This window comes from Rattus rattus, chromosome 7 (assembly GCF_011064425.1).
Source record: "Rattus rattus isolate New Zealand chromosome 7, Rrattus_CSIRO_v1, whole genome shotgun sequence".
Classification (NCBI taxonomy): domain Eukaryota; kingdom Metazoa; phylum Chordata; class Mammalia; order Rodentia; family Muridae; genus Rattus; species Rattus rattus.
Genome location: NC_046160.1, coordinates 129,734,317 through 129,758,923, shown reverse-complemented (window position 1 = coordinate 129,758,923; position 24,607 = coordinate 129,734,317). Strand labels below are relative to the sequence as shown.

General features: G+C 55.3%; 1 protein-coding gene across 1 annotated transcript in view; it reads right to left on the bottom strand.

The window, feature by feature from the left end:
- The window catches only part of Kif26a (kinesin family member 26A), a 35,648-nt gene extending 23,909 nt beyond the window's left edge, over nt 1-11,739 (bottom strand). The window contains exons 1-3 of the mRNA XM_032908532.1: nt 11,549-11,739; nt 10,994-11,236; nt 409-834 (exon numbers count right to left, since the gene is read on the bottom strand). Of these exons, the coding sequence (XP_032764423.1) occupies nt 409-834; nt 10,994-11,236; nt 11,549-11,590 (711 nt within the window). The 5' untranslated portion in view covers nt 11,591-11,739. The remainder of the gene's footprint in view (nt 1-408; nt 835-10,993; nt 11,237-11,548) is intronic.
- Nucleotides 11,740-24,607: the final 12,868 nt, after the last annotated feature.

Here is a 24,607-nt window from a genome sequence, read left to right as displayed (position 1 = left end):
GCCAGGGATTTCTGAGATGGATTGAGGGGAGCCAGGCCTTCAACCTAAACATCGATGCCAGCAACTGTGAACCTTGCTGTGTACTCTAGGCTCTGTCTTCTGTCCATGGGGCAAGTCTACGTCACCCAAGCTGTGCCTCTGAGGACAACCTGACCCAGCAGCTTCTCAAAGGAAGGTGTCCTCTGCAAACCCAAGACCAGACAAAGCTCATCCCAGGAGTCCTTGGTTCTTCCATCAGCCCATAGCATCACGGGAAATCGAAAACGGAGAGTTAACCAAAAAGTATCCCTGACTTCCCCAGGTTTTCAGTGGCCCCGCTAATACCATACTACAGGGCACCCAAACGTGGTCGGGGGCCTAAAAGGTAGTCAGTTGGGATCCAGTGGCCCACCTATCCAGAACACTCACCAGGCAAGTGGGTGGTAAGAAGCTGTTGACCCTTGAGAGGCTCCACACACCCTCCAGGCACTGCTGGGCTTGTATGGTGACTGTACTCAGTGCTCCCCCAAGGCCTGCTGGGGCCACGGACACCTGGACGCTGGGGCCAGATGGCCAAGCTGCTGCCTTTCTCCTGTCAGGTCCCACAGGGGGCTGCCTCCCCATGAGGCCCACTGGTCCAGGTGGGTCCCTAGGGCTGGGAGCTCCAAGGCCTCCTCGGGAAGCATCAGGGTCCTCGTGGCTGGCCGGGGTCTGTAACAGGCGCAGGGCTTCCCGGGTGAGCTGGTGTAGATGCGTGGTGCACACGTCACAGCGGCTCTCGGCGTCAGGGCGGCATGCTGGCTGAACCCCAGATGCCGGGAGCTTGTCAAGCAGCAGGGTAGAGAGGCAAGGATCCTGGGGACAGCAAGGGACAGCCATCAGTGCTCAGGTATGTGGAGAGCCCATCACCCCAGCTCATGCTGTAGCCAGAGCAACATCATCCGTAACCTTATTATGGCCCAAACTATTTCATCCACATGAGCCCAGCAGGAAGATAATTATCGGAGTTAATACTGAGGTTCCCTGTGCCCTTGACAGCCACCCTCCCCACCATCACTAACCATGCTGGTTCATGGCTAACAAGCCGCGTCTGTAGCTCCCTGACAACTAGCTTATTTGTAAAGACACTGGTTCAGGGCCTGGCAGGGGGCTGACCAGAAGCGGCCTCCAGGGTTCCCTTCCCTCTGCTTTCTCTCATGGGACAGAGACCACGTCCCTGTTGTTGCAACCTCCAGCCAGCCCTGGTAGAGGGTGAGAGCACGAGACAGGGTACTTGCGTGAATGTCTCTTGGCCAAGTCCCCGGAGAGAGTGTGGCCATCTCTAACCCTGGTAGCAGTAGGGATGGCATGCATGGCTCATTGTCCTGAGCAAGGGGTGCCCAGTGACACTGTCCAGAGATGGGCAAGGAGGCCCCTCAAAGCAGGCTGTAGGTCAGGAGGATAAGATTCCCACCCAGAGAGAGGACACCGCCTCCCGGAGGGACAATACTTCACAGAAGGGACGCAGCACCCTGTATGGACACAGCACACCTCCTACAGAGAGACTGGGGCTGGGCCGGCCTCAGAGTGACCTAACTAGAAGCAAAACACCCATCCTGATCCAATTCTCTGCTCTCCTGTCCCGGCCCAATTAGCCCAGTCCCTTAGACAAATGCTGCCTACTGCAGCTACAGCTGTCTCCCTGATAAGAGCCCAGAATCATTTCTCAGCGGTCCACTCCGCTAGCTCCAGCTTGCCCCAGTTTCGGGCAGTTCCATCCAGTAAGCTGACCATACAGGTCCAGAGGGTCTTCTCACAACGCCTGACTCCAACAACAGCAGCCTCCCGCAGATATACCCATTTCTCAGACTAGGAGGCTGAGGCCAGCCGTCCCACCCACACGTCTCATTTATCCCAGAAATGCATGTTTCCTCAGCGCGCCCAGGGGCTGCTCGCCTGTTCCCATAAAAAGCGGCGAAGGCTGTGGCCAAAGCAGCCAGTACGGTGAGAGGCGGGGGGGGGGGCGCTGTCGTGACTAAGGTCTTTCTTCCTTGGCCCCATTTCCACCCACAGCCCAAGGCAGATAAAAGAGTGACCTCTGTCAGACCCAGTATCATGCCGGCTGCCTGATTTATGGAATACTCCGTAAATTCTGGATGGTTTCCAGGCTGAGAGGTGCCTGGCAGATCAGGTCCCCGTCAGCTGACGCCCCTGGAATTCACCAGGCTCATCACGTAAGGGGGCCTTGCAGGGCAAGAGAGGTCCCCAGAGATGGCACAGGGGTGGAGGTTGGGGTGGGGTGATCCCAGCCAATGGCCCAGCCCCAGGCGGAGGGCAGTAGGGCCTGCTTCCAGTTTGGATCTTCTGCTTCAATTTTCCACTCAGCAGGAGGCTGCGAAGGGAAGGAAGTGTGGCCTGGTGCAGCCATTAGCTCAGCTTGAAAGGGGCCGCCAGCCCGGAGCAAGCCCAGCCTAGAATCCAGGCCCAGCTACCCTTTGTTCTGAGCCCTCTGAACAGGCCTGGAGGCCTCGGCCTGTCTTAGGGACCACAGTCTCTGAAGTAATCCTGTCCCCAAGGATGAAAGCTAAATCTAAGGGCTGGGCAGAGGGGAGGAGAGCCCACTAGCCACACCAACACAGGGAGGCAGAGAGTGGGAGAGAAGCCCGTCTGGCCATCAAGAGCAGAAGAAGAGAGTGGACCACCATGTTCAGGTCCCCACGAGAAGGTGGCCAAAAGTCATTTGCTCATCTTGTACCTCTCCAGAGTGGGCTGTGGTTCTGAAGGACCCAGCCCCATAGTGGCTCTGCTCTCTGTGGGCCTCAGTGCTGTGGGTCATGATCCCCACGCCCACCCCAACTGCAACGTAGTGTGCAGTAGGCCCCGGGCATCTGAGACAGGAGCCTTCCTTCCAACAGGTGCATTGCGCACTGGTCCCTGCTGCATAAGCTCCTAGTGGGTCAGAGCCCTTGGCCAAGACCCAGGTTGGGGGCCAAGAGCCCTCTTGTACAAGTAGCCAAGTCAGTGTTTTTGGTCCCCTCACCACCACCACCCATGTTGGGGAGGCCACCTCTCCAGTCCTGGTCACACAACAGGGTGATCAGGCTGCTCAAACGCACTACGTTGGGCCTGGGTCCTTCAGAACCACAGCCCACTCTGGAGAGGTACAAGACCTTGTCTTTGGGAGCAGCTGAGGGGAAGAGGAGATTGAACAGAACCAAGCTTCTCAAAGAATACAGGGCTCCAGGGAGAGACTGCATACATGTGCACGTGTGTACCCCCCCCCCACACACACACCCGCACACAACAACCACCCACACACACACCCGGTTCCAGCAAGGCCCTCACTCAGATGGACAAAGGCCTTGCGGCAGCCACCAAATTCCCCAGCCCTGCCCCCCTCCCACCAGCAAACCCTGCTTGCGTGAACTTCCTCTCGCTGTAAGGAGCACACAGCATGCATCAGGGACGGAGGTTGGGGTCCAGGAGGAACTGTCGGGACCAAGCTTCCTTTCCCAGCCACCCCTGCAGCTCAGTGTCCGGGAGCCCAAGCCCCCAGGGGTCCTAGCCCAGGTTCAGGATTTTAACTCAGAATCCCCAGCCACTGGGCCTGTTACTTCTGAAACACATTGCTTCCAGATAGACAGTAATTACTCCATTGCAAAATATTACTTTTAATTTCCGCTTTATGGTCTAATTAAACAGATATTTTACTTGTGCTTGGGAAAGTATTTTTCTTAATTTGATTCAATTTAGCACTGTGCACAACCCACCCATCACGCGGTGGGTTTTAGGGAGCCTCCCGTTTAAAAATGATGAGGTTTTCGGGTTTTTATTTTGTTTCTGGGGTCTGGAAGTTGCTGTAAGTAATCCTTCCATTTTCTCCTAGAAGAAGGAAAGGTATCCTGGCTCCACGGCTGGTCGAGCTTCGCCCAGAGGTCAGGGCAAACACAGACCCTCCTGGGCCCTGCCAACCATCCATTTCTGCAAATGGGAACTCGGCACCCGTGCAGGGCCGATACGAGGCTTAGGCCTGGAATGCCCACGCTCCTGACACCCTGGTGTCCCCCCCACTGCACCACCACACAAGTACAAGGGAGGGAGCGGGCGAGCATGAGCAACCTGTGACTACACTGCCTGCTACCTCAACCTCCCTTCCCACACAGAGCATTCTGGGCTATGACCCTGTACAGCAACTGTTTCCGGAGTTGACAACAGGTCCAGGAAGGGACTCCCAGTGGCCTGCTGTTAAACATTCCTATGTCTCGTGCAGCCTGGCAGGATGGTCCAGGGCTCAACTTTCCAGCCTGGAAACTGGCAGGCACACCCAGGCTGTCCCAGTGCCCCCCGCCCTACCAGGCACCTCACTAGAGGCTCAGACTCTCCAGCTTACTGGCCTATAGCCCAGCCCACACAGCACCGACCGGCACGCCACCCATAGCCCTGTGCCAGGGGAAGCCCAGCTGGACGACTCAGGACAGACTCACTCATTGAGAGCCTCCCCCTCAATAGCCACCCTGTTCTCCACGGGGAACCCCCATAAGATGCTAGAGACGGGGGGGTGTGTCACTGATAGCCTCGGCTGTGTGACACAGTGGCTAACCAGGACCCTACCTGAAGTGGCATACACCATACTCTGTGACAGAGTCCTGGGCACTCATTCAACAGCACAGGCTATGGTCATTAGACAGAGAACATAGCCCCGTGTGCCTCAGTTTCCCCCCCACTGGACCACCAGGCGGCAAAGCATCCCCTGAGGCTGCAATGGTTCCCCACTGCCAGGGTAGGGTACAGAACCTCCTGAAACTGGAACACAGTGGGGTTTGCTTAACTCTGGAGACAGCTGAAACTCGCCAGGAAAGGGACAGGTGCAGAATCTGGCCCCTGCTATCCAGTCCCAGGCAGAGTCCCAGAAACCACCACATGCAGGTGGCCACAGAGGGGCCCTGCCCATTACCACCCTCCAACAGCCGCTGCCTGGGTGTCCTGGGCTGTATCACAGGGACATTCCTAACCTACACCTTTCAACAAAGGCTTTTTGAGCCATCCAAACCCCAGCCATGGCCCCAGAACCCAAATGCAGCTGCATCCATCACACCCAGCCTGGCTGCCATCTATGACTGCCTCGGTGTGAGCTCCAGACACACCCAGGTCACAGCTCTGAGGCCGAGTCTCTGGTTACACTTGCGCCATCCCGATCGGTCTGATAGTAACCTGCAGATGCTGCCCTCCAGGCCCTTGGCACTCTGTTCAGGAGGTTTCCACCCCCTGCCTCACTACACCAGAAAAGAGGCCTGTGGGCCTGCACGCTCAGAGGGCTTCAGGCAGCATGCTAAAGCAAGACTAGGAGTCTGTCTGGGGTGCTCTGGCCTTGCCACACTTCCAGCTACCCCCCAGGTCTTGGGGTACCTATAGAAATGAGGAGTCCTAATCCTGTAAGAGATTGCCCACCCATATTGCCAAGCCCAAATCGCCTGCCAGGCAGGACCCATCCCCTCTCTGCCCGTCCATCATCCTACAGAAGTGGAACCACAGGCAGGCTGGGCCCCTGGTATCATCGGGAATCCAACAACTTGACAAAGCCCTGAGTCTCCACCTCTACCCAAGGCCACCTTGTCTGACCTCCTTAGGAAGGCCAGAGAAACCAAAGCACGTCCCTCAGGCCACACAGCCTGAGCAGCAGAACTGAAGCTCCGACTCCAGGGTCCCCACCCCATGGCCTCACCCCTTCCAGCCTCCCTTTAAGCCCAGCCCCTTCTGCCTGTGCAGATCAGGTTTCAGGGTCTGGAGATCAGAAAGCTGGAGTCAGACCTCCGGATGCTTCCTCTTGTGGGAGCAGACACGGGGAGAGAGGAGGAGAGGCAGACAAGAACAAGACAGGCCTTATGGCTGCACTAAAAACAAGAACACTGAGTGACTTTAGGACAGCACGGCAAAGGCTTTTTGAGTTCCACACTAACCGAGCCTATGAAACCCAATAGGAAGGAACCCAAGGCTGGGCTGCAGGGAGGCAGAGCTGGGCCAACAGAACAGAGCAGAGCCCACCCAGCAGTCCAGGCCCTGCACATGTCCAGTGTGGCACGCTCCACCCGGAAACTGGAGACAACTCAGGCTGACCCTGCTGCCGGAGTCAGAGGTCAAGCAAACAGTCAGCAGAAGCAGCCACCTGAATCTGGACAGGGCCAACACCAGGCCTGGCCCTGGGCTACACACATGACTAACAGACCACTAGCTCTAGCACGGGGACCTACAAAACCTCCCTGCCCACGCCCACCCCCAGCGGGATGCTACCACGGGGCAGGAGCAAGACAAGGCTGGGGGCCTCTCACAGGGGAGCCAGCTGCCCAATAAACAGCCTTAGGCTCCCTGACCACAGAGGTTCACATCTAAAAGATGCTGTGGGGGGGGGGGGATAGATACAGTGTATTCATTTGCAGACTCCTACAGAGAGCCGGGGCAAGGTTTCCAAACCAGGAGCAAAGGTGACTCCTCTTTGGACCTTGTAGGAAGAGATGGCAAGACTGAGTCTCTGGTTCCTGCTGTGGGCTCCCCTTGCCCCATTGCTCACTCCGATGGGAAAGGAGAGACTGAACTCAGCAGTGGCAGAGGCTAGACCACCCACCTGGCTGTTAGCAAGAATCCGGGCGGGGTCAGGCCAGTCTTCCCCACCTGCCCTGCACTGCTCAAGTTCCCCGTGATGTGAAAGAAACAGTGAAGCTAAGCCAAGGCCTGCTCACTCACTCAGGACCTTGAGCACAAAGGCTGTGTGGTAGCTTCCAGGAATGAAACAATGTAAACTAAAAACAAAATGATTTGACTAACACACAGTCTAAGGTGAACACACAGGAACACAGATCACTTCCCTTAAGAGAACAGTGCCATGAGGTTGGTTGTCTGGAGTTAGGAGACCTACTGCGAGCTTCCCGGCAGTTAAAGCAAGTGAGAACTAGACCTTCAATGAAATTAAGACAAGAACCAGCTCCCCCAATTACCTTCCCGGAAAGGTCCTTCTGGGACACCAGAGGGAGGTTTTGAAAATCCTACTTACTGCAAACCATCGCCAGAACCTTCAGTTTGCCTGAGCCACCCAAAGTGCCCCGGAAATTCTACAACCTCCGTCTCCACATTGCCACCTGTCCTGAGAGGGCGGTGAGGACAGCGACCACTGATTTCTTGCCTAGCTTCATGTATGACAGTCGGCCTTCCTGACAGAAGACATGCATGCATACACGCACTCAGGGTTGTACACACACACACACACACACACACACACACACGCACACACGCACACACACCCCTCAAAAGGACGCTTGTACCAGATACCCCAGGTATGCAAAATAATTATTCCCACGCTTCCCCAGCAGAAGTTCAAAGGGAAAAAAAAAAAATCACACTCTTAAGCCTAAGTTCTTCCCCAAGTACCTCCTACCCCCAACCCAATGCTGGAAACCCCAGGCCAGCAAAACAGGTAAGAAAGACAGACGCTGTTAGAGACCTACTCATTGCCACAAACTGAGAGAAACAGGGAAGACAATACAGGGAACTGCAGACGTTGGAGGGTAAGGCTGGGCTACCAGGCTCCTCCAGGTCCCACCTGGACCCCAGAGTAGCATAAATCTCTGAGCACCTCCAGTCCAGTCCTGAAAAGGACACCTCCCTGCTGAGTCACCTCAATCCCAGCCAGCCAGCCCCAGGGAGCACCAACCCCTCTCACACCTCCCCTAGCTGACACCTGGGCTCAGCTGGGAAACGGTGCTGACGCCAGGGCCCCACCCAGCCAGGCCCCAGGCATAAACTGGGCCTGGCTCCAAACATCAAGGAAGGTGGCAGCCTTAAGGGTGAGGGGTGCTAGCTATCCCAGGAAGCAACTTCCGACTCAGAGAAACCAGCCTCCCTCCTAGATCGCCCAGAGCCGTAACCTGTTGTGGGGGAGAACGACGGTCTGACCTCACCACAAAACACGATGCAACCAGAGCTGGGGACCCGTGCAGCCAGACCATGCTTGCCCGGCCTTTCCAGAGAAGGCGACCCAGTGAGAAAGGGCCAAGACACAAATGATGTCAGGATGAAATGAGTCCATACCAAGGCACTAAGGTTAGACCACAGGGATGGCGGCAAGTCTCCAGGCCCTGACCCTCCAGAGCTGGCTCCTGTGGGTCTGGAGGATCCACGGAACGGGAGCTATAGAGGGCCCAGCACCAAAAGATCCAGCCTTTGTCAGCCTCATCCACAGCTCCACACAGGCAGGCAGAGGCCACAGCAAAGAAACAAGGACGTCAGGAGACAGGAGGATGAAACTCCATCCGCATGAGCAGGAGCCCTGCAAGACCTAAATGAGAATCAATCATTTTCCCATTGGGGAATCATCAATTCAGCTCCACTATTGACAACCAAAGAATGTCACGGCCCGGGAGGAATCACCACCTCTGAGTAACTCTCTGGGCATCATCTGGGATGGCCCCTAAGCGACAGCAAGACATCCTTTGTAGGGGAGAAGCATTACCCTCCTCTGGGACCATCACCTTAGGGGACACACAGACAGAATCCAGCCCAGCAGCCTTCGGGGGTGACCGTGCATGAGGCATGAGAACAACGTCTAGCCATTCAGCTGTTTTAACAAGCATTTACACGTGACTAATCCGCCTACCCTGGCAAAGTTACTGCTTCAAAGTGGTACCCTGGACTGGGAGAGAGGTGAAGGAAGGGGGCTGCCAGAACCTTGCGGCTGTTTCACTGTAGAAGATTGGACACAGAAAAGATGGGGTTGGGGACTCAGGCAGCAGAGTAAATAAAGACCTGGGCTTTGGCTCTTGGGTGGAAGAAGTCACAGACAGGAATACCTGAAATGGACCACAGCAGGGGGATGACCAGGTGGGCCCCAATTTCGTCATTAATAGTCACGACGGGACACAAAGACCCAGAATGAGGGTGACCCTCAAGCCCACCTCAGAACCAGAGTTCTGTCCCATGCGCATGCAAGGCAGGCGACAGAGCAGCCAAGAACTCCGAGAGACCCTGCCAGGAGGGGAAGTGTCTGCTAGAGAAAGGTAGGCCGAAAGTTAGTGGTGACAAGCTCTTCACAGGCATAGCCCGCTACCAGGCTGCCTCCTTGGCCCTACACCTCCTTCCTATACTGAGATTAGACAACAGTCCCCAAGCCCAGGTTCTAACCACCCGGGGGGGGTTCCGGCTTCAACCTCCAACCAGCAGCCTAGCAGGCCCACAGAGGCAGATGTGAGCTTCAGGTAGACTCCCCTACAAGCTGTGGAGTGCTGTCCTCATGGGAGAGTGTTCTTGTCCCCACAACCAGAATTAGAGAGTAGAGCCCTCGAAGGATCCTAGCTCTCCACCCTAAATCCTTAGCATTGCCTTGCCCTTGGAGAATAGAGCTACCAGAGCCCACCCACAGAGTGTGTGCGTGTGCGTGTGCGTGTGCATGTGTGTGTGTACACAGTGGTCAATCAAGGGTTGCAGCCCTTTGTGGCCCACGCTGACAACATAACAGCAGTATCCACTGAAATCCTAGGGTTCAGGTACAACACGTGTGCCCCAGGGCATTTGATTTCTCTCTGGAGAAAAATGAATAGCAAAGCCTTCCTATCCTGAGCACAGCACCCCACAGGTTAGAGAGCATTCCTCGAACAGATCGAAGCCTCTTTGTGTGACCAGACAAAACACACAGTAGATAAGATGTTCAAAGCCGCACAAAGCCTTGGCCAGCACCCTGGTTTGCCCACCAGGCCTGGGTTAGGACAAGCAAGCCTTAACTGGAAGGGTGGAGGAGCAGCTTACATCAAAAACCACATGCAGAAACTTGGAGAAGGACAGCAGTGTGCACAGGAGAAAGCCACAAATTCCATCGATGGCCCCCAACTCCACCAGTCCACTACTGAGACGGCAGCTTCCTTAACTAGGGCTTCATCCACCATCCAGTCAGCCGGGGCCTGGACAGCATCCCAAGGCAAAGCACAGTCCCAGAGTGAGGAGGCAGCTCGGCTCCTACATCAGTTTGCGTCCTGAAGCACCTCCGGAGCACACCCTAGGGCCCTCTCTGGGATCCTCCAGGCCAGCAAAGGCTGGTTGCCACTGGCAAAGGACGAACAATACCCTCGGTCAGTCACACCCCATACAGATCCACAGATCTAGCTGGTCTGAGAGGCTGTTAACATCCCTACCACAGACAAGCCAGGGGACCTGGAGAGGTGCCCAGAACAGACACACCTGCCTGGCATCCACCATATCTGACCAGACCCAGAGGAAGCCCGGTCTCTCATTCTCACCGCGGCTGCACTGCTTGGAGGATGGTGTTTGGACAGGAAGGGGATCACAGGCCCTTCCCAAGGACTCCCTTACAGAGGCTGAAGGTCAGAAGCAGCTTCCTGTGGAGACCCCCACACCCCTGCCTTGCACACTTCCAGGGACCATTGTTCCCTGGAACAATGGTCCTGTTCTTTACATGCCTGGCAAGACTGGCCGGAAAGCCCAGTAGACTCCTCTCCCACCAGCACTTGCAGTCATGCTGCAACCTGGGAAACCCAGAGTCTCCATAGTCAATACCCACACGGAAAGCCTAGGCCCAAATGGCAGAGAGTCAGGGCAGGACACAGGCCCATAACAGACACTGGGTAAGTATGGGGCTAGGCCACAGAATGGGGGCCCACTCTCTCGTCTTTTATGCCTTCTCTATACGGGCATGCCAGTGTCCAGATGCCCAAAGTGCCACACCGCGAAAAGCCCTGCCTCGAGCGAAGTCCCCACCCTCCCCCTCACGCCCCACCCCGTCTTCCCCTTTTCTACCCCTCCCAAACACAGACTAGCTCCAGCTGTGGGACATCTGTGGCTAGGAAAGAAATGTACCCAACCCCCCTCTGACACGCAGCAGGACTCCTAGGGTGAGGTGCGCCAACACACTCTTGCAGACTAAGGTATAGGGGCCCACGTTGAACCAGCCAGGCTCCAAGCCTCAGCCCCAGCCCCAAAGACTTCCAAGTTCCAGCTCTTCCCTGTCTGAGGTATGGCCTGAAGTGGGATCACTTACCCGTAGAGGAGTCCCGGGCCCGCTGACCAACTTCCACGCCTGTCGTTTGAGCTCCACGAGCTTCGTGTGGCAGTGGCGGCACCACCCGCCCCCACCGGTCGAGTGGCCCTGCTCTGCGCTGGCTCCGGCGCCCTCCGGAGCAGGGCGGCTGCTGCATAGGTCTTGGTCGAGCCCGGCGGGCAGTCTCTTGCGCGGGGATACTTCAAGCGGCGGGGACTCTCGAGCCGATCGGCACTCAGCCACCTGCGGGGGTTGGAGATGGGACAGTAAGCCCAAGGCTTCGCGCGGCGCCACTGCTGGACTCCACGCGGCCGACTCCAGAACCCGTCGCTCATGCCCCTAAAGCCACGCTCGCGCAAAAGTTAGGGCGCTGGATGCAACGCCAGGGGTCCCTGACGAAGAAGCCCCAATCAGACGCTCGGGGCCCTGTCCCGATCCGCTCCAAGCCCCACCCCTAGAGGGCGCCGTACACCCCGTTAGCATCCTCGTTGTCCTGGGCTCTGAACCCGGTGCCCGCCGATCCCGGCCGCCCGCCCCGAGCAGGGCCTTGCGTACCGCGGGCTGCACCGCACACAAGGAGGCGCCGCGGCCGACCATGGCACGGATGCAGGAAGGGATACGTTGGCTCTCGGGGCGCAGTGGCTACGTGATCCGGCCCAGGGGCACCCCCATGGCCAGGCCTGCTGCTCTGAAGTTGGCAGAGCAGGCGAGTGGCGGAGAGCACGCTGTGGACGCGGCCGGCTTGCTCCGGGACAGGCTGGGCGGGGGCGGGGGCGGGCCAAGGCTTGTAGGGGGAGGGAAGGGGGCGGGACGCCAGAGCACCGCCCCCACCCTGAGCAGAGCCAAATGGGCGGGGGTCCTGCTCCTCCTTGCGGCCCCGCCTACTGCTAGAACCCCCAACCTGTTAGTTGAGTGCTGATGCGGGAGGGGCGGTGGTGGCTGCAGAGACCCAAGTTACGCGCGCGCATGCGCCTCTCTCCTTCCTGAGCAAGGATGGAGTGCGCCTCCTGGGAGGCACCCAACACTCTCATCACTTTGCGAGCGGGAAAACTGAAGCTTTTGCCCAAGGTCGCACAGCGAGGAAGCTGGAGTGGAGGATTGGGGCAATGAAAGGGGCTGGAGCCCGGCCAACAACTTCCCCAGAGCACCCAGAGCACTTCGAGTGTTGTCTGGCCACGCTTTGGCTCCAACAGTCTCTCATGGGTGAGGATCTGTGTTTCAAGAAGTGCACTGAGCGGCTACGAGCTGTCTGGAAATGTCCTTGCAGCCGCGCCTGTGCCTGAAAGTGGATTGCTGGCCCAGCCGCCTGGGAAGTGGGAGGAAGCGAGGCGGCTGGCCCTGGGGGTGTGCTGGACCTGTTGTCTGCCGGCCTGGCAGATGGGGAGTTAGCTCCGGAATTAATTGCCTGTTTGTCTCTGACCAAGAGGTCTCCCCTCTTCCCCAGCGACCAGTTGCTCTCGCCCAAGTCAGACCCCCAAATGTCACCACCATCTGAAGTCGCAGGGGACTCCGGCCCAAGCTCTGGATCAGCCCGAAACCCCAGATTGGAGCTAAGCGGGCTCTGCGGCGAGGCTCCCCGTGACACAAGCGCCACCTGCCGGCTGTCGTGCGCACAGGTGCAGAGACAGGACGCCACGCGTTCTGAGCGCAGAGCTTTTCCGCTGGAGGCTGACTTGGGACAGCTGAGCCAGGGTGATTCAAGGAAAGACCCTGGCCGGGCATCCCCAGAGCAGTCAGACCTTCGCACGGTATAGGGTCTGTCAAATGACCTCTCCTTTCTGTTCAACTCTCCTTTCCCCACCCCGACCCTGCTTACTTAGCCCTCCACTCCTATGCACTATTGGTCAAGAGTGGGATGAAGATACCATTTTCCAGGTCATCTATGACTTAAAAGAGTCTGTAAACACGACAGGAAGTAATCAATAAACTGAGAACGAGCTCCCCACTTTCTGCAACCCCCAAGCCTTCAGGCCCTTCTCAGACTTGTGAAGGAAGACAGGCAGGCTTCAGCCCACCCTGGGATCTGGGTAGCCTCAGGCACCACCCTCCTCAGTCCGCCTCTGTAAACACTACAAACAGCTTCACCCCGCCCCTCTATGGCACTGAAACAAACACCCATGGCCTGGGAGGCTCACGCATTGTTATTGGCACACACACACACACACACACACACACACACACATTACACATTACACACACACACTCACACATACACTCACTCCTCACACGGACACCAAGAAGCACCACCCGAAATCCAGACCCTGCGCTCATGATGGACCACACCCGCAACTTCACTTCCCCGCACCACCGCGGCTCTTCGGGAAGCATTCGCTACATTCGAGTTCCCAAAGGACACAAAAACACAGCCTCACAAGACCCCGGGGTGCACCAAGCATCTGGAATGATCTCAGAAACTCAGATCACCTCCCCCTAGCCTTTTCCTTGCCCATCCATGCAAGGTGAGAAGCGGGATCTCTGCGCTACGCTCTCCTTGGAAGATCGCTGCTTAAGGCTCGGGTTCCAGTGCAGCCTGGACTAGAAAGAGAGAATCAAGCAGCACCAGCCCGGGAAAGTGCAGTCTCCGAGCGCGTGCAGACTCCACCCGGGACCTGCCGCGTTTTCGCGGTGCTGAGCAGCAAAGTCGCTGGACGGCGTCACCACTGCCAGCCCGGCCCCGCGAGCTCTCACCTTGCCTCGCCGCCGCAGGAGGTGACTGGTGAAACCCAGGATGATGTCCGAATCCAGGCAAAGCGACCCCATCTCCAGCAGGCTTGGAACCTTTCGGGGCGCGCCGCGGGGCGGCTCGGGGGACCCTGGCAACGCCATGGAGGAGTGGACCGTGGACAGCGGCCCCGAGCGTCTCCCGCCTCCGCCGCCGTAACCACCCCTCCCGCGCGCTCCCTGGCCGCGCGCCCGCCTTCGCCGAGCCCCGCACGGCGCCCGCCGCCCACCAGGCCCCCAGTCCTCGGCGGCCGGCGCCCCCCAGCCCTGCGCTTGCTCCGCGCCGCGCGCCCGCGCCGACAGCCCCGCCCGCCCGCCCGCGCCGACAGCGCCCCCTCAGCCCGGGCGGCGAGCCGGACACGTGGACCCGAGTTGGGGAGAGGTGTGTAGAAGAGAATGGGGGACCAAGACCTCGCCAGGTCTACACCTATCTGACTTCCGCACCCCAGGACACCAGGACTTTTTGCGGTGGGCTCTGGCATCAGGAAGGGACACCACAACCAAGTTGGGCTCCTGGAAACCTCTGCAGATAAGGGACATCTTTCCAGCTTCACTCTATCCTGTTCTAGGCATTTTGGGGTACGGTCTCCAAAGGGGACAAAAAAAGGCAAGACAGCCAAGCAGGCAAACTCAGGGAGGCCTCAGGGAGGCAAATGACCCTGTGCTCCCAACAACGCACACGCTCCCAGGCACTTCCGTCTGGGGCAGTGCTTAGGAACGCTTGCTGCCCAAGCCCGCTTGGACACAAACTCTGACTCTTTAAAGCCTCGCAGGGTAGGGTGTGTGAGAGAGATCACAACGTCTGGGCGGAGGGTCAGTCCGGGAGAGAAAGGTTGCCTAAATGATCTAACCCTGTCCCCCAGGTCTTTAGAGGTAGAGGGTTTCAGAAACAGGAGGCACAGGAAACTGGAACAGGACCTGCAAAGACAGCAGGTACAGGGAGAAGACATCTTTAGAGGCCAGGCTAGGCTGCTGAATGCCACCCCCCCATAACCTTCAGACTCCACTACAGAGAACCTTGGAATCTCTTCATCCCGGCTCTGGGGTCCTTGGCTTGACTCCTCCCCCACCCCACCCCCACCCCTGTGACAGGTAGAGATAAGTGTCACAGCCTGCCATGCCAGGGGCCCTGTGGTTCTGCTTCCAACATGCTAGTCTAAATGCCTTGCTTGGGAAGGCCTGCAAAGACAGCAGCCCAGTGTCTGTGCGGCTTCTAAACTGGAAAGGAGCGAGAGGGGCAATGGACCCTTCTACTCCAATAACCATCCAGTCTGGGACAGGGACAGGACAAGCCACTAAAGGGAATGAATGGAGCACCGCCCCCCCCCCCCCCAGCTCTGTTCGGGGAGCCCGGGCTCCAATAGGATACCAGGCTTCCTCTCAGGGAAACCGCTCCTGTCTCCCTCACACCACACCCCCCCCCACCCAGTCCCTTCCGAGCCCCTGAACCTTAGGAGGAGGCCATCCACCACCTCTGTGGATTGATTAAAGTCATTGTAAGGATTTTTTAACATTTAATTTACCAGGTCGAGGCCTGGGCAGAGCTGTCCCCAGGGAAATCTAGGCCAAGGAAACTAAACAGAAAAACCTCCTGCAATTGAATGGCGCCTCCACAGGATTAATTGCCCGAGCCCAACTTCCAATCAGGCCACACACAAGATATTTCAGGAAGGCTGCAGTGGTCATGTTCCCACAATGAGCATCACGCAGGGCTCTGGACCTCCTAACCTGCTGGTGGTGCCTCCTTCCCTGAAAGGCACATTGACGTAACATAGTCCAGAACCTCCACTTCCACCCTTCAGACCTTTAAGAGAAAAGATACCTACTTGCAGCTAGCAAATGTCGTTAGGCAGGCACCTAGACCAGCTCCCAGAATGGGCACCAGAAATATGCAGTCCAGGCAGGACATGCAACATGGGCAATCCAAGAAGCTCATCTCCGAGAAGAGTGGACGAACCTCCGGTAGGAACAGAGAGGATGATGTGGAATGATGACTTAGGTGCTGTACAGGGACAGCGTAGCATTAGACAGTGTGGCCTCTGCTCTGCTCCCGGGGGAGGCCGGGGAGTGGCCTTTAACGTCATTGTGTGTGGGTTTGGGGGTTTGTTTAGTTTGTCTTTGAGGTTTGTTTTGAGGTTTTGGGGGTTCATTATGTAGCACTAGCTGGCCTTGAAATCAACCGACATCTGCCTGCCTCTGCTTCCCATGGGCCGAGGTTAAACATGGGCACCTCCATGCCCAGATAGCTGTGGATTGCTTTGACCACCAGTTTGAGTAGTTAATAAAATACTGGAAAAGATCAGGTGATCCAGACTGGCAGGATCCCAGAACCTCGTTCAGCATCAACAGCCTCCTGAGAGTGACAGGACAAGGGAAGTCTGCCCCTCATTCCCAGGGCGCTTTCAACCCTCATTTCTGCACACCTGGAAGCTCACTGGGACAGTGTGTGTCTGTAGACATGTGCCACCTACATAACAATCTTCACTCCTTCTTTCTTGATCACGATGCTAGAAAGGGGGCCTTACGATTCCCGTTTCACAGACAAGGAAGCTGGACTCAGAGATGAAGCCTTTCACTGGGTGGATGGGGTCTGGACGGCCAGCAATGGGTCTCACTGCCTCCTGACCCCTTTGCCCCCCAAGACTTGGTCTCAGGAGAGCAGCAGTGTGGTAAAGGGCCAACCTCTAACCTGAGAGTGTCCTGCAAAGGGGGTAGGTACAGGAACAGGAGTGGGGGATGGTCAGCTCTGCAGTGGTCAGGGTCCTTGGGAGGACACTGGGCTATGGACCTGTTAGAAAGACCACTGTTGTCAGACCCCTGCTGTGATATGCAGGCCCCTGCTGGTCACTGGACCCACCCACCCCCTCTCCACTCAGTTTTCCCACTCTTTCTGCCAGGGGCTCAGATCCAGCACTTGGGACGGCAGCAGACACATGGCTTCAGCACCCTGGCCAGCGCCCACCTCTGTGAAGGAAGGGACAAGGGAAGCAGCCTCTGTCTGCCTTTAGAATTTGCTAGTATCTCACCCCAACTCATCTAAGGCTTGGACGTCTCACCCCATTCAGACCCCTGTCCCTAATGCCTCCTTCTCCCTAAGGCTACACGACCACAGACCGGTGCCTCACACCTGTGTGTCCTAGCTACCATCACCCCTTCCATCCCTGCCTCCGACACCCTGTTGGAGGTCATGCATTCATCGCACACCTTTCTGCCTGTGCTAACACAGAGGGAGAGCACAGAGGTGTCAGACGGGTCATGCACACATGCTTCTCTGCTTCCCATGATCCCCATAGCCTGGCACCCCCTCTGACAATGACTGACTCAGACCCAGCCTCATGGGCCTCCTCGCTGCTCCCAGAGGAGTCTCTGCTCTGCTGCTGGGAGGTTGGGAGCTCTTCCCACAGACAGCCCTGGCTCTTTTTTTCTCCAGGTTGTCCTGGAATGATGCCTTGGCTAAATTTAGGCCTTCCTTGCCTAAAATTCCCATCCATGACAGCCCCTCCCTGCCCCTCCCATGCTTCCATTTCCTTCCTTATCATTTACCACAAACTAAACTTTTCTCTTTTTGAACCTTTCTCTCAAAATGGCAGCAAGTCTTGCAATCTTTCCCAAGGCCTCCAGTAGAGAAGAATCCCTTTCGTTTCCTGACAAAATTAAGAAATATCTGGATTCCTGGGTGCTGGCTTTGTGCTAGCCCACCCCAGGCATGGCTGCAGGGCTAGACCCAGGGAAGAAATGCAGAAATGCACGTGGTGCTAGATGCCTTACCCTCCCAGCCAGTCCCCTGCACAGCTATGAGGGAAAGCCTAGGCCCTCCAGCCTCACCTGAGGAGACTGCTGGTCCTAGATTCCAAGATTTTCCCTGGAACTCCATCCAAAATTGCACTCCCCAGCCAGCCTGCAGAACCCTGAACCCCTCCCACAGCTCAACTCCCCCTTCATCTTCATCTCAGCTCCTCTCCATTCCCAGCCTCCCACACTGCAAGCCCAGGTCACCCAACACCACATCGCTGTGCTCAAGGCCAGCAGATGGCGCCCCTTGGCCATAGTCCTTAAGGCAAGAACCAAAGTGATCACTTGATCTCTCCTGTAGCTAGAGACACTGAGGACCTCAGGGAAGAAGACTGTTCTGTGTAGCTGACAAGGTGAGATGCTTCAAGGCATGGATCCCAAGGTTCCTGCCTCCAGCCCTGATACCTTCCTGTGACCCTACACACACCTACCAGGGCCTGGCACCCCCGACCTCTGACTTCCTTCCTGAGTCCCTCTCTACTCCAAATCTGGGCTTAGCATCCATCTTTGAATGGGCAAGTGTAGTGGTCAGAGTCCTCCTGGGCTCATCAGGAAACCTTTAGGAAACCCTAGCACAGACACGTCACCCAATGATCTCACCACGCACCTACTGTTCCCTACAGAGGGGCAAAGGCAGCCTTGGAACTGTGGCTTCCAGTATGGGTGTGTGGTGGTATTAGTGTTCCAGAGGGTGGTGGCAGCCTGAACTGATGGCCACACCAGTGAGAGTGTGCTGAGGAGGTCCAGGCAGCACCGATGACCACAGCAAGGATAATCATAACCCTGGGGGCTGTGAGTCCCTGTGGCTCCGGCCAGTTAGTCCTGGGTGAAGCCATGATGTCGAACTCCATTAATGAAAGCACAGACACAGTTCACAGAGCAAGCACAATGCATCTGGGTAATAAATATGCAGTAGCAGAGGTGGGGGAGATGGAGGGGGAGGGGAGAGGGAGGGGAGGGGAGGAGGATCGAACATGGGGCTAGGGAGGTGGCTCTGCGGTTTAGAGCAGTTATTGCTCTTGCAGGGGACCTGGGTTCAAGTCCCTGCACCACAGGATGGTTCACGACTGTCTGTAACTCTAGTGCCAGGGCATCTGGAGCCCTCCTCTGACCTGTGTGAGTCTGTATGCAGTACGCAAACAGACATGCAGGCAAGAAGTAAATTCATTTTAACTAAAAAAAGAAAAAATAAGACCCAAGAAATTTCACAAAAGGTAAAGGAAGAATAATTGAAGAAGAAGAAGAAAGAACAGAGGCTGGAGAGATGTTAAAGGGTACTGGCTGCTCTTCCAGAGGACCAGGGTTCAGGTCCCAGGACCCACAGTTGGCTCACACCTGCCTGTAATTCCAACTCTGGGAGATCCAATGCCCTCTTCTGACCCCTGTGAACACCACACATATGTGCACTGACACACACATAAAAGAAGAGGACCTGACACATTAGAACAGGAAGGAAACAGTTGATGAGCAAGAAAATGCCCGTGTGTGTGTGTGTGTGTGTGTGTGTGTGTATGTGTGTATGTATGTATGTGTGTGTGTGTGTGTGTTTCTGTATGTCTGTGTCTGTCTGTATGTATGTGTGTTTCTGTATGTCTGTGTCTGTCTGTATGTATGTATGTATGTGTGCATGTATTTATGTATGTATGTATGTATGTATGTGTGTATGTGTGTGTATGTGTGTGTCTGTGTGTGTGTATGTGTGTGTGTGTGTGTGTGTGTCTGTGTGTGTGTATGTGTGTGTGTGTGTGTGTGTGTGTGTGTGTGTGTGTGTGCGCATACATGAGTGAAAGGAAATATTCAAGGCTTCCCTCAGCACTAAGCGCACCAATCGAGGAGGCCAGCGTCTTGGTAAAGTTTACAACAATGTTAGGAAGAACTGAAGGTCCTATCCAGCTTGTGGGGGCGGGGAAGGAGCTCAGACATCACAATTTGCAGCACCCGCTGCAGGTGGGAGGAGACAGCCGCTTTCCAAAGCTGAGGGAAGCAGACTGCACACCCAGTCAAACCACCAGTGGTGGCGGGTGGAGTGGATAAAGGCGAGGTCAGAGGGCGTCCCTTCCTTGAATTTCTTAGAAGATGAGGTCCTGTTTAACACACTCCCAGGTGCACACTGACAAATGAGCTGGACCAAGGAAAAGTGGGCAGGGAACCGAGGAGACAGAGCCCAAGAAAGAGGCAAAGGGGGCTTCAAGCTGGTGGGGAACTGGTATTTCAGGGTTCAAAAGTCCCTAAGGGTCCAGACTGAAGCAAGAATTCAGAGGAGCCCTGAGAGGGTGGCAGGGAGAAGGATGGAGGGTGTGGACCCATTTAGAAGAGACTTCAGGTCCAAGACTCAACTGTGACTCATCTTTTCGCAGATCACAGAGTTAAAGTAGTTCTGTGGGCACAGGGTGCAAGTGGGCTGGGGATGGAAACGTCAGAAACAGCAAATCCCAGCGTGCAACACTGGGGAAGAAGGTGCACAGGGAGGCAGAGTGGTGTGCAGCAGAGAGGGAGCACAAAGTGACGGGGTCGCCCAGGCCACGCAGGGCCATACAGAGCAGGGGACGGGAAGTTTCTGTTTCCCTTAAGTCTCGAAACAGTTTAATCACATGAGTGTGTGCGTGTGAGCATGCGTGTGAACAATGCATATGTGAATACCATGATGCATGTGTAGAGGTGGCATGTGTGTATGTGTATGTGAGTCCCTGTGCATGCATGTGAACAATACACGTGTGAGTGCCATGGTACATGTGTAGAGGTGACAGGTGTGTATGTGTATGCGTGTGCCTGTGCATGCGTGTAAACAATGCATGTGTGAGTGCCATGGTACATGTGTAGAGGTGACAGGCGTGTATGTGTATGCATGTGCCTGTGCATGCGTGTAAACAATGCATGCATGAGTTGCCTTGGTGCATGTGTTGAACAACTTTCATGTTGCTGCTTTCCTTCCACTCTGTTTGAGAGGGTCTTTCTCTATTTCTGCCACTGCACTGCATACTTCAAGCTAGCTGGCCCATGGGGTTCCAGGTTTCTCCTGTGTCTGCCTCCCATCCACTGCAGGAACACTAGAATGCAGATGTGCACCGCTGTATCTGGCTTTTCACATGGGATCTAAATTCAAGTTGTTAGTCATAACCACTGAGCCCTCGCCTCAGACCCCACCTTATTTTTAAAAGGTTTAGGTTTATGTTGGTTATATGTATGCCTATGTGCCTATATGTGGATATGTGCACATGAGTGCAAGCCAGACGTAGCCAGAAGCAATGTCAGAGGCGTAAAGCTGAAGTAATAGGTAGTTGTGAGTTGCTGGATATGGGTGCATGGAACCAAACCCCGTTCCCCTGTCAGAGAGCAGTACATGCTCTTAACCACTGACTCATCTTCCCAGCCCAGTCCCACCTTATGCTTTTGAGACGGGGTCTCTCATTGAACTTGGCATTCAGCCATTGGCTGAACTGGCCACTGAGTTCCGAAGATCGTCCTGTCTGTCTCCCAGCAGACACCGTGGTTATACACATGGGCCATCACAAACTCTTTACGTAGGTGCTGAGAATCTGGATTCAGGTGTTGGTGCCTAAGCAGCACATACTTTACTCTCCGAGCCATCCCCCAGCCTCCAAGCCCCGTCGATTTCCCTTTTAAAATCATATCCTTGTTTAAATCCTTTTTTGAAAAAGTATGTGTTCAATTTCAACAGGCCGATCAAAACTAGCATGTATTCCTGGGACGTCTCAGCAGAATTACAAAGAAAGGAACACAGGGCGTCACCACATGTGGTTTAAGACCACGGGAAAATCCTCACATATGTACATTAGAGAGGTAAAGACCAAATTAGGTTGACTCTGCCAATTGCAGTGCCAGTGCGACACGGAACCGATGTCTTCCTGACCAATGCTCTGGGGTATCTGCCCAAGGCACTGTGCATTCACAGGGGGATTTGGGCAGGAGCTGTCCGAGAGGCTCCTCAGGACTGTGCCAGCTCTACCTACACCGGTTCTACCCGCATTGGCTCAGCCTTTTGAGCACCGCTGGGCAGCCATTGCTAAAGGCTGTTTTCTTGTGTGTTAAACTTGTGTTTCCTCAACGTTTAGGGAAACGTGTGAGTATCAGATAAACTCCTGAATCCTGGTTGTGGAGAAGAGGAGGGAGTATGGCTTGCCCCCAAGCCAGCTGCCGTACCTGAGCCTTAGGAGGACGCAACACAGCACAGGAGCCCGGTGGAGAGCAGCTCCAAGTGACAGCCCACTCGGTACATTTGCAACCTGGGCATGCCCCTAAGGAGGACGAAATACCCTCAGGGGAGAACGGCCCAAAGGTAGAAATAGGCATTTGAGTTATTGGGGTGCCAAGGAGGACTTTCACTCTGGGCAAAGTAGAATAGCAGGAACACAGTTTAGCCTTTAAAGAAAAATAACTTCAAAACTGACAGAGTATGTGGCATTGGCTAAGGAGCACACCAAGATTGTGACCCCAAAAGGATTGGGGGCCAAGGAGATAGGTCCATGTCGTACCTACCCCAACTTCTTGCCTAAAGAGCTATGGGTATCAACTCCGGAAGGGAAAGCCCTAGAGGGGTCACATCGTCTGTGCATAGAGGAAACATGGTGTCAGAGAACAGCACAGAACTCAAGCTCCTCGTTCACCGGGTTGAACCAAGCCGGCCACACGCACTTGCGAGTATAGGATTGCAGAGAGCAGGACCACGGTTAGCTACCAGGGCCCCGCACGGTCTCTTGGAGGGACTCCAGGAAAACTGTCCACATGGAGCAGACTCCAATACCCACGTCATTCACAACGGATATGCTTTGCAGACGCCAAACTGTGTGACCCGAGGGCCACCACTGGGAAATGGAGACGCAGAGGATGGTATGGGCTGGCTGAGGGTACAGCTCCGGGATGGCATGAGCAACCACAGGAAAGGGAGGAGGGGACAAAAGAATAAAAGAAGTGGCACCTCACACAGCCGGATACTATTCATTAGTAAGGCAGATGGTGTGGAGCTCCCCTGTATTCCCAGGACTCAGGAGGCAGATTGAGGATGATCTCTGTTCCCGGTGAGCCTGGGCTACATAGTGAAACAATGTTTCAAAATGAAACAAAGGCAAAAACAGTGCTGGTGAGAGTGTTCAATGGCTAAGAGCGTTTGCTGCCAAGACTAAGGACATGGATTCAATCCCCAAACCCTACATGAACCAGAGCACCAATTCCTGCAGGCTGCCCTCTGACCTCCACAGACCCACCCATCCCCCATGTCTATACACACACACATAGACAAACAAGTAAATGCAATGTAATTAAATGTAACATTTTTAAAATATTAACTACCACAGTCAAGATCATGAGCAAACTTTTCTCAAACCCCTAAAGATATAATCAGTCCTTCCAATCCCCTCCTTTCTGCTCCAACACCCCTGAAATTTGTGTTAGGTTTTAAGCTGCCAATTCTGGCTGGAGAGATGCCTCAGCCGTTAAGGACACTGACTTCTCTTCTCGAGGTCCTGGGTTCAATTCCCAGCATCTACAGGGCCACTATCAAGTGTCTGTAACTCCAGTTCCAAGATGGAAAGGGACCCAAGGATGTCTCTCACCCTCCTCTGGCCTCTGTGGGTCCTGTATACCATATACAGACTACAAGCAAGCAAAAGGCATACACGCAAAATAAAAATAAATGAATGTCAAAAACATTTTAACTTACATTTCTAAATTTTGTAAATTACAGGAATATTTAGTTTTTCGATTTTTTGTTTTACTAACGTGCAATGCCCTATATATCCTATGTATGTATATGTATATATACATTTTCAAAGACAAAGCCTCAGTAAGTATGTAGCCCTTGCTAGTCTGGGGCTCCGTGAATAAAACAGGCTGCCCATGACCAGCTGTAACCTCCCGCTTTGCCTCCTGAGTGCCTGGTTTATCTTATATGAAAATTTCATACCTGTGTTCTCTCTCCCTTCATCAGTCTGGCTAAAGGCGCGTTCCTTTATTATTTCTTATTTCTGTGATGTTTAGCAGTTACATGAGTGAACGCCTTCAGAGTATCCTGTGCGGGCACTAACACAAACCAGGCCTCCCTCAGGCTACCTACTTGGCTTGGAGGCTGAATGGCCGGCTGTGTCATGGGCTCCTCTAGGACAGGAGGCTCGGGGCATCTCCAAAACTCAGCAGCACAGGGGCCTGCCCCCTCTTGCAATCGTATCTCCCTGCTGAGGCCTGTTGCTCGATACTGTTCTCAGCCTGGGGCGTTCACCCAGAACCGGCCACCCTGGTTCAGGAGCCCGGGCCTCTGCTCTTCACTAGGCCTCCAGGTGAGTCAGCTACCCAAGCCTGAGAACCCAGCTTGCATACTAGCTTAGCAGCTTTAATGGAGACCAGAATAACATCAGCTTTATAAACACAGGTGTGCTTCTCCCGTGGGAAAGCCAGGCCACAGGAGAGTGGTCTGAGCGGCTAGGGTGCTGTGCGCTATGAGCTGGTCCTGGACGGGAAGAACAACCTTCCCAGTTGATCGGGACAGAGAGGTTCCCAAATCATAGGGCTTTCAGTGCTAAACCAGGAGATCCAGGCAAACTTGTACGAGTCGGTCATTCCAGGCAGGCTGTGTTGGCCGCAGCATGCAGCCCATACTGTCCTAGATCCACCCAGGACAAAGCAGTAGACAAGGACACTGCAGCTACCTCTGCTCACATCCCCTGCCGGCTGGAAGGAGCCTCACATCCACACTCCAGCCCAGGGGCAGGCTAAGAAAGCCGATCTGAGAGCGGCCTGCTAACACTGAGATGAGACCCGTCCCCAGGGGCAATGGATCCTGGGAACTCTTGAGAGGCTCTGAGTGCAAGGGCTGGGGCGCCAGGAGTGTGCATATTGGTCCCTGCCGATTAGGAGCGGCTTTCTCTCCTAGGAGCTGCAGCACAGGGTTACCCACAGCCTTCCGTGGATCTTCTGAAGTCCTGGCTTCGAGGTACCTCTCCAGTGTGCCCACCAAAGGTCTTTCCACCATAGAGCAATGCTTGTCCACTAAGCCACAGCTGTGCTGGCCGTGCTTGCTCCTTCAATGGCCTTTTCAGCCACCCCAAGTTCCCTCTTCGGGAGAAGATGTGGAAACTTCAGGGCACGAGG